This window comes from Quercus robur, chromosome 5 (genome assembly GCF_932294415.1).
Source record: "Quercus robur chromosome 5, dhQueRobu3.1, whole genome shotgun sequence".
In the NCBI taxonomy this organism is placed as follows: Eukaryota; Viridiplantae; Streptophyta; class Magnoliopsida; order Fagales; family Fagaceae; genus Quercus; species Quercus robur.
Genome location: NC_065538.1, coordinates 357,375 through 372,766, shown reverse-complemented (window position 1 = coordinate 372,766; position 15,392 = coordinate 357,375). Strand labels below are relative to the sequence as shown.

Sequence of the window (15,392 nt, the reverse complement as noted above, 5' to 3'; positions counted from 1 at the left end):
GAGTATGTTAGTCAATACAACCAAAACATGGCCATCTACTCCAAGAATGAGGTCTTAATGTGTAAAATCTTCTCGTCCAGCCTAGGACCCACGACCATGAGGTGGTTTGACAGATTGGAGAAGAGATTCAGTCATGGATATGATGAGTTGACCTAAGCATTCAGCGCAAGGTTTGTAACATGTAGTCGAGTTCTTGAGCCCTTTGACTCTTTGATTACAATGTCTATGAAGGAAGAAGAAACTCTCAAAGTGTATTTGGACCGCTATTGGGAGTTGTACAATAAGATCGGAGGAAACAATGCAGAAGTCACCGCCAGGACTTTCAAGGTTAGGCTCCCCATTGATTCCAAGCTCAGAACCTCTTTGACCCTACATATGTTTCAAAAACTTTTATGCTCCATTGTACCTTTAGGCATAACCCAAAATACCCCGGAAAGAGTGAACACCATACTTCACAACTCTCTGGTTATGGGGCAATGCAAGAGTAAATGATTAATATTCTCCCCTGCCCTCTTACACATACAACACAGTCAATAACAATAAGCGGACACTGCCTCAAGTTGTCATTAGTCAAAATTCTACTCAATGCCGCTACACACAAAGAAATTAACCTTTGAAGGCACTTTTGGAACTCCACGCAAACTTCCAAAGAATTAACTGATGGGAAAGGGATTGTAAAACTTTGTCGACAATGGAGAAGGTGAGAAGAGTCAGAACAAAAAGTAAAAGATTTCTGATATTTTCAGCAACTGATGGTCAAGAGCATACATAAAAACATATAACTATTATAAATTCACATAGAATTACCATGTGTTAATCATCATCACATTGAGATTGTTTCTTCTGCATTGATGCATTTGGAAGTGAAAAGTTATTAGTAGCCAATGAATGGTCCCACACATCATCAAATAAATGCCTAAAACTCCGTGTTTAGCCTCAATTACAGGCTCAAATTCTGACTCATGGATGATTTATGCAGCCACTTCATAGTAATATTTACATAGTCCCAGATCACTGCTCACTGTGTGTAGCCAAAAACGTCTCACACACTAACACTACTTTGAGCACTGCCGGACACACTCTGGGCAACAACGGACTGCCACATGGACATGCCTAGGATGTGCAAAGGAGAGGCATTAGCATTTTTTTACCAATTTCTGTCCCACCTCCATATTTGGGAAGCATTGCTATGTCCACGAAGCATCAAAGAGAGGGAAGAGAACTTGCAGGTTCTATTAAGTCAATATGTGATGATGATTACCCTGAAATATAATTTTGGTACCCATTTTATTGGATTAGCAGTCAGGTGGAATCTACAATTTTCATGATAAATTTTCCGACTTGATTTTATTTTCCATTGCACACAAGACAAGAATATTACAGACTACTTGACTGTGAAACATAGTCTAGACTGCAGAGGCCAAAATTGGAAATTAATCCCATTTGCGAAACAATATAATTAGTAGACACTGTATTCAAACTATATTTTTTACTAACATTTCAAGTTTAAAAAGGTCGATTTTGGGCTATAAATCAAGTTTTTGAGAGTCAGTTTTCATGTTCTGATCGGGTTTTAGTTGACACTTTTTCCACGTGGCATCCACCTTGGAATCGAGTCTCTAAGACTCGATTTACATCTGCAACATTTACAGTGCAAATATTTTCAAGTGTCTGGAGTGGTACTGGTACCCAGACCCAGATTGTCCTTCTCCTTATTCTTCAACAAAACAAACAGAAGTCATCCTTTCCCCATCTTCCTCTCGTCCTCTTCTTCTCCCACTCTCCTTTCTCAAACTTCCAAAGCCCCAAAAAACCCAAGAACAAAATCCAAAATAAAAATTGATTGAATTAGAAACCCAAACCCAAAAAAAAAAAAAAAAAAAATACACTCTGACAAAGAGGACAAGGAAGCAAGAGATCCTGATGTAGATGAACCACCATGCTGTTGGTTCCGATTAGCATCCGAGCTGCAATCATGGCTTCGATCAGGTGCATTGTGGCTCTCTGTCTCTCTCTGTATATTTACTTTGTTGTTGAAGTGGGTTTGTTGTTCATTGTGGGTATCTGGGTGGCGTGGTCTGGCTGGATCGGGCGGCTGTGGGTTCTTTGGCTTGACCGGATTGGTGGTTTGGAGTTTGGGTGGCTATGGGTTGGCTAGATCGGGTGGCTGTGGGTTGATGCCTAGGTCACGCAGCATGGGTCTAGCGCGGTGGTGCGGTGGTGGCGTGGTCTGGCTAGATTGAGCGGCTGTGGGTTCTTTGGCTTTTGGTTAGGTTTACGTGGTGGCGTGGGGGTTTGCCGTGGTCTGATGAGAAGGTGGGGTGGGGTGTACATGAGAGAGCTGAACATGTGTGCAATGAGAGAGCTGAACACTGAACACTGAACAAGTGGGGCAGGCTTATAAATTGAGTCTTAGAGACTCGATTTCCAGGTGGAACCATGTGGAAAAAATGCCAAATCAGACGAAATAAGAACACTGAAACCGAGTCTTTGAAACTCGATTTATAGGTCCAAAATCGAGCCTTTGAGACTTGAGATGTTAGTAAAATATATACTTTTGAAACCGGGCCTACTAACTATATAGTTTGGAAAATGGGCTTAATTCCCAATTTTGGCCTTTGCAGAACATGAAAGTTCAGACTCATGTTGTAAGTTCGGTGTGATTTAAGTCAAGCATTTGGACCCAAACCAACTACATTAACTAAAAGTTCAATACAATGCACCTAAAAGATGCACAAACATTGACTACTAGTAAATAGAATAGTCTGATATATATATGTGTGTGTGTGTTGACTTCAAATATGACATAACATTACTTGATTGATGCTTCCATTGGATACAATTGAAAATCAAGGAACTGAGATCTATATACACCCAACTATATATAGGCATGTTGATATGCCTGGTCTGAAAATTGTCAGTCTTATTCAACTTATTCACTAATCAGTATATACCTTTGAGCAAGCATAGTTTATATAATTAAGCCTCAAACCAACTAAAAAAATCAGTCACAAAGACACTCAATGGAACCAGGGTCCTATCTATATGTCTAAATTCTACCGAAGTTCCTAACGAGTATCTGTTGGGCCAGAAGATCATCGTCAATAAATTGTTTAATTGACTTCAAAGTTCCCATGTATTTATTTAAAGGAGGAAAAAGAAGGAAGAGAATAAGAATAAAGAAAAGTTGAGTAAACAAATGCTTAACGGATAGCAATGAAGGAACTATGGGACATAAGATTGGTAACACTTGCTATCTGCAGCAATATGATTAGATATGCTCATTTATCAAACAAGTTTAATAGTGATACCATCCTGGTAAAGGGGCAAAAGAGTGCATTTCAATGATTATAAGACATTCTGAACATTATGGAGATTGAACATCACTGAGACATCAATCTGACTAGCTTTTATATAATTTGGTCAAGAGATAAATGTACACAATCCAGCTTTCTTTTCTTATTTGGGTGTATTTTTTTGGGGGTTGGGGGAGATTGGTTTGGTAGGAACAGTAAAAAAGAGTTCCCTTTTCAAGGTAGTTTGCTCATATGATTGTCAATTGGATTGCTCATCATAACCTTTTATCAGCAGCAGGAATGTCATTCTGACTTAAATTATACATATTACTTGGAAGAGTAAGCCCAAGGTTTCCTAAATTCTTCTATCCTTTTCTATCTTATCTTCATGTACTTTGCCCTTCCAATCCTTGTCAAACTTACAGAAACCAACTTTTAGGTGATGTGAGGATCCCGTTGGTGTCTACATGTGAAAGCGTTAGTTGTTCTAAGCGAGCATAGATGCACATAATTGAAGGGCACATGTTGCACCAAAAGGATTGTGAATGTGCTTTTCGATTGTACTCCACCTATGCAATGGCTCTCAAATATGACTGCTTGTGACCAGTACTGTATTTCCCAAATTCTTAATGATTACGAGCAGCATCAATAAAATACTGTAATATATGGTGGCATTAATTTTAGTATGCAAGCGTCAATTTTTTGTACAAATTTGTATTTTGTTAGTACAAATAAGTATATGAAAGAAGCTAAATTTTACTGAACCAGAGGTCTTCACAAATAACATCAAATTATTTTCACATTCAGTAGTAAAACATGTTGTTCTTTAGCAAACAGTTCATATTATTTGTAAACTTCCAGCAATTTAACAAACCACGACATTTTTAAGGGAAAATTTTATACTTGCAAGTTTTACAAAGGATGGGAAGATAACAGGGCCACTCAAATATATAGGTGATGTCCACACATCCATGTACCACAAATTCAGGGGAAAAAAAAAAAAAAAACTCTTTTAAAGTTAGACAAGAAACGGTATTATTGAATTAGAATGGTGAAATCAAACAATTGGATATTACTCAGATCCTTATAGATCTATTAGAATCATCAATCATAGTAGTACTGTTCAGGAATGCTTTTAAATTACGATTACATCCAAGAAACATATTAGAAAAACACTGATATACATTAATTAGGCCACCATTTAGTCTCTTGGGCCTTGCTTTGCACATCCAGTGGGGCCCTTGACCATCTCTTCTGGTGAGAACTCACAAGGTACACAACCCCCCCCCCCCCCCCCCCCAAAAAAAAAAAAACAGTTTCTTTTGTTCCCTTTTGTTGTATTATTGTTTTATTTTTATGTTGTTTATATCTGCAACAATGCAGTTATTTGGATGGTCTCTACAATTAGAAAACAAAGAAATTTGGGAGACCCCAGTTGAAAGTGTTGCACCCAAAATATCAGACCTGGGAATCCAGATGAACAAAATTAATCATGTCATTGTTTACTTCAATGTAGGTAGCATACTTGCTTCTAAATTAGTTCTTTAGCTGACAGGTTATGAGAACAGTAGCAAAACTCTAGAATGGACATCATATCCTAGAGGCTGAAAGCCGCTATTTTATGAATGAATCGGTCACTGCTTTCTCATTACACACGTTCGACAAGTTCTTACGATTTACAATTGTAATCTAGTTCTTACAATTTACAATTGTAATCATAGATCTACAGTTTCTACTTCAAGGTTCCTAAGGAGTGTAGCCAGTAATAATAGTTTCTCGATACATTTTTGAAGCAACATAACAAGATAAAACTCATTTCAACAGGTGAACTTAGATAAAATCTGCATTAATAAATGTAAATTTTTTTTGGGTAAGTATATATGTTCAGGATGTGTTTAGATGCAATATATACTAATCCTTATTTTGTTCTTGGGGGGCTGCCCCTACATTCTCCAGCCAATCAACAACTTCTTGAATGGTTGGTCTCTTGAAAGGGTTTGGATTGACACACATACAGGCCACATCAAGCACCTGTAGCATCTCCTCCTCATAACCCTTCCCTCCAAGGAGAGGATCGAAGATTTCATCTTGTTTGCCCTCACTCCTCATTTGGTGCACCCAGCCAACCAACTCTCTTGATGTCTTTGGTTTGAATACCTCCATAGGCCTCTTCCCGGTGAGCAGCTCAAGCATGACAACCCCAAAGCTGTAAACATCTCCCCTCAAAGTGGCCACCCATGATTGCCCGTACTCTGGGGGAATGTAACCCAATGTACCAACAAGCTCAGTTGTAACATGAGTCTGATAAGGATCAATCAACCGAGACAAACCAAAATCTGCAACATGTGCTTCAAAATTGTCATTAAGGAGGATGTTACTGGACTTGATGTCACGATGCACAATATGTGGCTCACATATCTGGTGCATGTAAGATACCCCATAGCTTGCTCCCTGTGCAATTTTCAGCCGAGTTGGCCAATCCAGTTGAGATGCACCATCAGCCTTCTCATGCAACCAGTAATCCAGACTTCCTTTCTCCATGTAGGTATACATTAGTAGCCGAGAGCCCTCATGCATGCAATAACCTTGCAGGGAAACCAGGTTCTGGTGTTGGGCTGTGGAGAGAGCCTCTACCTCAGCTTTGAATTCCCTTTCCATCAGTCCCAAGTCTCCTGAGAGTTTTTTAACAGCCAGCTTGGTGCCGTTTGCTAATGTTGCTTTATAAACCAAACCAAAACCCCCACAGCCTACGATGTTTGCTTGACTAAAATTGTCTGTGGCTTTCAAGATTTCGGATATGGTAAGATCTTTGATTTCGTTGGCCTTGTTTGGGAACATTACTACTATGTTGGTATCCTTGTCAACCTCAATGGGAACCAGTGGATTAGAGTTGCTAGAAATTGAATCCAAATCAGTCTTGTCAGTGTCCCCTTTCGGAATAATCCTCCTCTTGGACATTATCCACAGTGCTAGCACAGTGATGATAAAACCAGTGCCAAAAATGATTGCAATGGCGACTCCGGCAATAAACTTTCTGTTTGAGCCTATATGAGTTTCAATTACTTGTTGACTTTGACAAGAACGCAGCATGATTGTGCCACACAGCCCTGGATTCCCTTCAAAACTGGAAATGGTAAAGGTATCAAACTGACCACCGGTTGGTATTGGTCCTTGAAGATCATTGTATGCAACAATGAATGAAGATAAGAAATTTAGACTTGTAAGTGAAGCAGGGATTTCACCAGATAGATGGTTTCTGGCGAGAATCAATCTCTCCAAGTTACAGAGATCAGAAATTTGATCTGGAATGTTGCCAGAGAAGTTGTTGTAGCTGAGATCCAACACATGAAGAACCTTCAATTGGCCAATACCAAAAGGAATATTGCCACTTAGGCTGTTGTTTTCAAGGTATATAGCTGGAGGAAGGTTGGAGAACTGATTGTACTGTTGAATGGTAGCATTGCCGGGCATGACAAAGACAGGCAATCCTAGAAAAGTCTTATCCTCTTGATCATAAGCCTGTTGTGACACAAGAGCTGGCAATTGGCAGAGCTCCTGGGGAAATTCTCCTACAAGGAGGTTACAAGACAAGTCTATGTAGAAAAGACGAGGCAGACTACTCAACCAACCAGGAATTGTACCTGTGAGATTATTTAAAGACAAATCCAAGACCTCGATTTTCTTGAGCTTAGCAATCCAGTTGGGCACTTGACCAGTGAATTGGCAACCACCCAAGCCTAAAATTCGGAGATTTGGGAATCCATATGCATCCATGGTGTTGTCATCATAATAAGGTATTGGTTCACCAAAGAAATTATCGGTGAATATGAGAGTACTGAGATTCTTGCAGCCCATCAGATTCCTCATGGCCCCCGTGCTGTTTGTTAGATTATTGATTGAAATTGAGAAGAAAGACAGAGATTGCAGGGCAGATATGTCAGGCAAGAGCTGTCCTGTTAGCTGGTTACTGGCCAATCTAATTGCTGTCAGCGACTTGCATAAATAGAGGCTTGGTGGGAAGTTACCAGTGAAGTTGTTGTTGCCGAGGTCAAGGGTGGTGAGGCGGACAAATGGGGAGAAATCGAAGGTGGAGAGATTACCTGCCAAATGGTTGACTCGTAAAATCAATGTGGTGAGATTGGTGCAATTCCCCAGAGATGAGGGCAGAAAACCAGTGAGGTTATTGATGTGAAGTTGCAGATTTTCCATGTTGTAGAGCTGGCCAATATCAGGAGGAATTGGGCCCTCGAACAGGTTGGAGTAGAGTTCAAGGCTTCTGAGGTTGGTGAGGCGTAGGATGCGTCGGTCAATGTTTCCAGAAAGTTTATTACGAGGTACAGACATTTCCTGGAGTCCAGCAACATCAAAAATGTCAGATGGGAGCTGTCCTGGGAGAGAATTGAAACCCGCTCGGAAAATCTCTAGCTTGGAACACAATCCTAGTCCATTCGAAATTTGACCATCGAAATTATTGAAGGAGAAATCCAAGAACCTGAGGGAGGAAGTAGAAGAGTTGCTGCACAAAGTAGAGGTGGGGATAGAGCCCTGGAAGTTGTTGTGGCTAAGATTGAAGCCAATCAAGGAAGTCCCCACTACTGAGTGCAGGAATGAAGATGGAATTGTTCCATTGAAGCGATTGCTTGATAAATCAAGTGTCTGCAGGGGAGGGACAGTGGTGTCGTTATAAGATGATGGTAATTCCCCGGAGAAATGGTTATAGCTCAAATCAAGGAATTGGAGGTGATTAAAGGAAGAGAAGAACCCAGAAGAGAGAGGACCGGAGAGGGTATTGCGGGAGAGATTGAGTTTAGAGAGATAGGTAAGGTTTGTGATAGATATGAAGAGGGTCCCCGTGAGGCCTCTGGAGGGTAGAAGAAGAGAGATGACCCGAGAAGAATTATCATCGCAATGGATCCCTTCCCAAAGACAGCAGTCCAAAGACAGAGACCAATTGAGACGAGGATGGGGAGGTGCTACTGATATGTTGAGGGACAAAAGAGAGTCACGGTCATCTGGGTTGCAGGTGGCGGAGGAGGAGACAACAAAGAAGCAAAATAAAACTAGAACTGTGAAGAGAGGTATTACCAACTGGACCACAACCATATATGGCCATGTCTTTCTCATCGGAGCAATAGCAAAATAGGATCAGAAGAAACAACAACAACAACAACAACAACAAATGGTAACAGTGATTGAGAAAAAGAGCGGTTGTGGTTGTAGTACCTGCTACTGCTTCTGCTTCTGCTTCTGCTGTGTTGTAATTGTGAACAAGGGTCATAATAATCTTTGTACCACCACATCTGATATGGTCCAGATGGAGATGATGGGATTGCAATTCGCAAGTAGTAGTGAACACCCAGTTGACCCTTGTAAAAGGGACGGATGAAGATTGAAGGGAGAGAGTGAGTTCAGTGACGTTGACGTTGGAAGATGGGATGAGATTAAATATATATAATATACTAAACTTTCCTTTTTATAATATCTTTATACTATTATCATGCGTTTACTTTTGGGTCGGCTACTCGTGGTGGTGGCTGTTGTTGGACTTTTTCTAATCAACATCATCATCACCACCATTATTAACATTTCACCATATAACGTGTAGAGCAGATATGAGATACCACACTCCACACACAAACATACAAAGACGCATCTCTGACTGCCTATAATAAATTCAGAATTGAATTGAATGACTTTCTTTTTTTTACCTTTTTAATAATGGGCTATGCGCCTATGCTACGGAGTCGTCGGATGCAATACACGGACAAAATCAAGTCTATATTAGTAACATTACATTTTATTTTATATATAAATAAAATGTAGAATTTTTTTTTTTTTTTTAAATCTAAAAAATATAATAGTGGTACGGTGGAATTAGAAGTGGATGGGATGGACGGAGAACAAAGAGTTTATGATAGCAGTCACACTCATAGCGCTGTGGAAGCAACTTACTATTTTTTTTTGTTTTCTATTTTAGGATAAAATTTTACTTTGAATTTTTTTTTAAAAAAATTTAGGTAACTGTCTTTTCAAAACATTCACATCAAATTTTCTACCCTCCACTTGATTTTATTTTAGAAATAATTACACTTTAAAACCTTAAACTATACCTCAAATTATGTCTTGTAACATAAACTTTTATAATACACGGTTAGTATCTTAAATTATAACTCGTGTTACACTTTGCATTATGTTGTCAATTCTATTGTTATCTTGCATCTCTAAACAATACTCTCAATTACACTTTGTACTTTAAATTTTTGTTTTACATCCATGATAACAACAGAATTGATGGCTGGATTCTAAGTGTAACATGAGTTATAATTTATGGTGCTAATTGTGTATTTTGAAAAGTTTAGGGTATAAAGTGTAATTCAAGGTATAATTTAGGATGGTAAAGTGTAATTTTTTATCGTTTTAATATTCTCTCATTTTCTCTCTCTCTCTCTCTCTCTCTCTCTCTCTATCTCTCTCTCTCCTCATTTTCACAATTTTGGGTTGCCGATCTAGGGATGAAACAGAAATCGTGTCTTACGAACGCTATTTCAATTCTACGTATGACTTTGGATATCAGACATACAAACCTTCAAGGTTTGGATATCTCTAAGAAAAAAGTTCAATTGTATTCATGTTATACAAAAATCATGTCTTTGCAACCCTATTTCAGTTCTATGTATCAATTTGGATATCAAACATCCAAACCTTCAAGGTAGCAACTTACTTTTTTTTTTTTTTTTTTCCTATTTTAGGATAAAATTTTACTTTAAATTTTTTATTTTAGCTAACTGTATTTTCAAAACATTTACATCAAATTTTCTATCCTACACCTTATTTAATTTTAGAAATAATTATACGTTACAACCTTAAAATACTTTTTTTAAAAAAATTAATGTGAAAAATATAGGTTAACTTGACCCCACCCACAACCCGATTGACCAGACTTGATTCTAACAAGCCTAAAATGACCTGTTTTGACTTGAACCATTTTTTTTTTTTTTAATTACCCGAACCTGAACCAAAACCCGACCGACCCAACCTGCTTGTTTGGCACGTCTAAAAAATGTAATTTATATAAATTTACTTTCATGTCCCTAGTACTTAAAAACAATTGTTTTAATAGGTTATAAAAAGTAATTTTTTTAATTACTACCAAATTACAAACTAAAACAACTAATAAAACATTTAGTAAAACAAAAACTAATAATAAATAAATAAATAAATAAAGTTGTCGTTTGATATTGAAAAAAAAAAAAAAAAAAAAAAAGCCAACCAACATGTGCAAAGGTATGTACAATAACATACCTGGGAAAAAACAAAAACAAGAAAAAAGAATAAAAAAAGAAAGATGTAGTAGCAGTAGTAACATATCTCCTGTTTAACAAAAATTTTTATATAGTAAAATCTATCAAAAATAATTTCACCCATAAGTGTTTTGTCATATGGGTTTTATTCATGTGAGTAGTGCCCATTCTTACAATCCATTATTTTAAGGGATGAATTCCAACCACTTTGTCTTTGTACATGAGTTTATTCATTTTTGTGTATGAGGGGATATGGGTTTTTATTTATTCGTGACTGCACCTAATAATGCATTTAGGTTGCCTATGCACCCTTGGTGGGGATCAAGCAAATTCGTAGTTGGTAAGTTGAGGTTTTAGAAATAAAATCCTCAAATGTGATTTTGTCCACTTTAAGTGATGAACATTTAAGTCAAATACTTGGTATTTGATTAAGCATTGACTTAATTTTATTTTTGGGTGAGATAATTTATTTTAATCTCAAGGATATGTCAATGACCAATTTTTTTATTTTATTTTATTTTTTTATGGAAATTGAACCAAAGAGTCTTTTTTGAGAAATTGAATGTCCAAACAAATTTCCCTTTCTTTCATTTGCTTCTTTATAGGATTTTAACAAGTAATGATGTTTTGATTGAAAACCCCAAAATTAATTGAATTATTGTAAAGTCCTTTGAAACAATCTTATTTTATGATCATTTTTTGAGATTGAGAATTTAAAATTTCTCTCAAACCAATTTTAGGATAATTTTATTTTCGAAGGAAACTCCAATTTTTATTACAGAATTAGGAATTCCAATGAATTAATCATATTGGAATTAAATACTCTATTGAATTAACTTGAAGGAATTAGAAACTCCACTCCATTTAAAATTATTTGGGGGAGTCAAGGGCTCCATTGAAGCACGTGCGCGCATGCGTGCGCACACACACGCACACACACACACACACATATATATATATGTAGAGGCCTCATGCGAAAGAGCATGAGGTTTTGCCATGTGGCGCACTCTATGAAAAAAAATTGAAATACTCTTAAACCATAAAAGAGATAAGAATGACTTTAAAAATATGAACTCTTTATTTCTTTTGGTTCATTGTTTCAAGACTATTTTTGTTACATTTTATTTAATGTTTCAAGATTATTATTTCTTTTATTTGGTTCAATGTTTTAAGACTTTTCTTCTCTCTTACACACAAAAATCCATTTGTATTTCCCTTCGCCTTTTTCACTTCTACTCCTTTATATACACATGCCCACAACCCTCCATGTCATCTCATCCCAAATATACTCAAATAAAAAAAAAATGTCATTTACCTTCAAGTCTTCAACCTTACAACGACACCAACATAACTCCAACATTGTCATACCATTTGATCTTAACCTGTATGAGTAGGCTTTGACTAAGGAAAGGGGCTTGCTTTTTTATTCAGTGACAGTAGTTTACAATTTTGATGTTGAAGTCGGACATTATGGATTTTATGAAAATTGTGATTCACTTTGAGTCTTTGGGTGTTTGGGATTTTGGTTTGGGAAAGTCATAAATGTATTTTGTTTTAGAACTAGAGAGAAAGAAAAATAAATATTCTAATTGATTGTTAATGAAATTCGTTGTGTAGTTTTTTTTTGTAAGTTTTTACTGCTATTTTGTACGGTATAAGCCATAGTGATAAAATAAAAATCGATGATGATTTCAAAGGTTTTTTTCAAAGGATATGGAAGTCTAACTAAAGACAATAAAATTTGGATAAATGGACGTACTTTTAGCCAATTTCTCTTTATTTAATCAAGTTCTCTTTATGTTGAAACTCATAAATGATTTCCTTAACTTCGTTGAGATAATGAATTGGGTGTTTGAGATTGAGATCTCCATATTTGGTTATGAGAATAGAGAGGTTGAGGAAGTTTTTGGGAGGTTTCTTAAATTTATGTAATTTTAGGTATTTTATGTATCAAATTATTAATATATTTCAAAATCATTTAATCATTTAAAAAAAATAAAGTCTAGTTTTAACAATAAATATTATAATATGTTAGTCTTATAGTGTTATACAATTTTTTAATAAAATAAGAATTAAAAAAAATCAATACCAATAATAAAAAAAAAGCTTTCATAATCTATGGTTACAGATTTCAATTAATCCATATGTTGATGAATATTAACAAGATCTGACAAAAATTGCGAATCTATCGCTTACACAAGGAATTCACCAAGGAAGAAACCTTTATGAATAATCTGGCATCAATTGTAAATGGGTCCTTAGAAATAGAAGCAAGGAGACAGAGAATGATAATGCCACCAGATGAAATTCTCGGGGCATATGAGGCAAATATGTCTATATTGACAGACTTGTTCACCCGTGCGCCCAAACAAAAAAGGTATATTGACAGACTGACAAGAATATAAACCCAAAGGAATAGCGCATATTTTGTTATAAAGAAAAGAAAAGGATAGAATGGAATAAGAAGCCCTTTCATAGACATGAATAAGCTGGTAGCAAAAGCTAAAACAATAATGAAAGCGAAGCCACTATAGTTAGAAGACTATACTACTAAATGAATGTATAAATTTATATCAACAGTGCAGAAAAGCCCCAACAATATCATATCAATTTAATAAATTAGTATGAGAGAGAAAGCTTAGGCAAAATCCCATCCTTTAGCATGGGAAACTATGTAAGCCAGTAAGTGTGAACCCCCACTATTGTCAGGTTTACATGAATGACTAGGTAGAGAAAGAAACAGACCTCAAAGCTGTGCTAAAAAACAATGCCATTCCAATAACATCAATGTGGTTGATTATTGCTCCATCAAATCCACTTAACAGCTGATATATGAGATTTGCATAAAAGGACTGAGGAATGCACCATAACCAAGTGCATTGGTACTCAGAGTTGGAATTGTCACAGAAAACCTACCCAAAAATAAATGGTCACCCAAAATATATAAGTCAGAATACTTCTCCCTATCACAGGCAGAGTTCTTTACTTCCCAAGTTTTAAGGTGAAAAGAAAATGTATTAACAGAAGACATGGATTTACCTTCCCTCCTTTTTACTGGCCAAAAAGTTTGATACTGCATCTTGTACTGCTCCAGCACATTTACAACCATACACAACTCTGCTGCCTTATAGACGAACGAATGGATTCTCTTTTGCAAATCAAACTCCAGAAGTGAGTAACTCTTTTCAAATATATTGATCGGGAGCTTCTGTAATGTATTTTGCAAGCTGAATTGGAATGTTTTACCATATGATCGACAAGGAGCAAGAGACCAAACAACAACAGCATTGCAGGCTGCTACAGTAGGGACATTAGTAAGTTCCTAATCCCACTCTTGCTTTATCCTATAATCATAGTAACAGAGAATCTAACAGATAAAGTTTGTCATAAATAAAGCACAAACCTATCCTTATGGTTCTTCAACTCCAAATAAACAGAACAACCAATTATAGCAGCCTGCTCCAAAAGAAGCTTACATAAGAAGGAAGGATCTGCAATCATCCTGTGCAACAGAATAATTTTATTTGATTACATAGGAATCAGAGGATAGACTCAACCGCTTACTGATATTTAATCAGTCAATGCACATAGAAAAGAATCATCCCTTAATTTGTTCACAGCATTATTGAGAGGATGACTTTAAGATATTATCTGTAATCTAATTGTGTTCAAAATTTGGGTAAGAAGTCTATCCAGAACATTAAATCCATTTCTAATGCATCATTGCCTTTGATTATGAACCTCTGATGGCACAAAACAGTCATATCCAGGAATGTATTGATAGTCTCATAGACTAAATGTGCAATTTCTCAAAAAAATTCTGAGCAACCAAAAACACTAATAGAAGTTGAAAGAAAGAAAGAAGTACCTCGGGGGCCGACGGAGGAGGAGTCTCCTTCCACCACTGCTGACGACGAAGAAGAAGAAGAAGACAAGGCTTTAAGTACCACATTTCTATGATGATAGTTTGCGCCGTTGGAACACTGCGTGAGACACATTTCTTCTTCTTCTTCTTTTTTGTATGGATACCGAGAAAATTACATTGGTTTGGGTTTTGATGTAGGTGGGAACGTTGAAACACTATCTGAGAGAGAGGGAGAGAGAGAAACCCAATCCAAAAGTTTTAGTGAGTTGACTCGCGCGTCTTTGAACTCAAGGCCGGGTTATATTTTTGGGTTTTGATGGGCTTCAACTGGGCTGGGCTATGTGCTGGATTTAGTTGAAAATTCAAAATAGTAATATAACTTATATATGAGATTGAGATGAATTACCTTGTTCTTTGATGTTGTCTGGGGGTAGATAAGGGAAAAAGCCACTTTATATGAATATGAGAGAAATAATATAGGTTATTGTAGACATCTCATTTTATACTCGGTTAATAAATTTTAGTCTCCGGTTCCAATGATGAGCTTGACATGTCTATAAAAGGTAATTTTGATAGTTTTGAAATAATCACAACTCAAAAGTGCTTAAATCGTTTTAAAAACGATACTGAAAAAATGACATTTGCTCATTGTTTTGACCATAACTTTTGGTCCACAACTAATTTTTGAGTGAGGTTTCCTTCATTGGAAATTAGACATCCTAGGCTTCAATTTGAACACAAATTTTACCTAATTTGGATTAATATTAAGTGTGTTATTTCCATTTAAAGTTGTACCATAAGAGTTGTCAAAATTAGGGTTTCTTAGGAAGCATGCGTGCAGAGAGCATGCATGTGTGTAGCGCCCCAAACCAGTGTACGCAGGCAGAATTCCAAAAGCCTAGAACTTCATTTTTTAGGGCCCAAAGCCTT

The 15,392-nt window shown here is 36.6% G+C and overlaps 1 protein-coding gene and 1 pseudogene across 1 annotated transcript; both read right to left on the bottom strand.

Moving 5' to 3' along the window:
• Positions 1-5,126: 5,126 nt before the first annotated feature.
• Positions 5,127-8,743, bottom strand: LOC126724739 (tyrosine-sulfated glycopeptide receptor 1). The gene has a single exon (XM_050429111.1). The coding sequence runs from the start codon at positions 8,418-8,420 to the stop codon at positions 5,208-5,210; it is 3,213 nt and encodes a 1,070-aa protein (XP_050285068.1). The 5' UTR covers positions 8,421-8,743; the 3' UTR covers positions 5,127-5,207.
• Positions 8,744-13,049: 4,306 nt separating this feature from the next.
• Positions 13,050-14,746, bottom strand: LOC126724738 (protein RETICULATA-RELATED 6, chloroplastic-like; annotated as a pseudogene).
• Between the last annotated feature and the right edge of the window lie 646 nt (positions 14,747-15,392).

What these genes read in the sequence shown, in the direction of transcription:
- LOC126724739 (XM_050429111.1), bottom strand. Translation starts at nt 8,420, where the DNA reads ATGAGAAAGACATGGCCATATATGGTTGTGGTCCAGTTGGTAATACCT.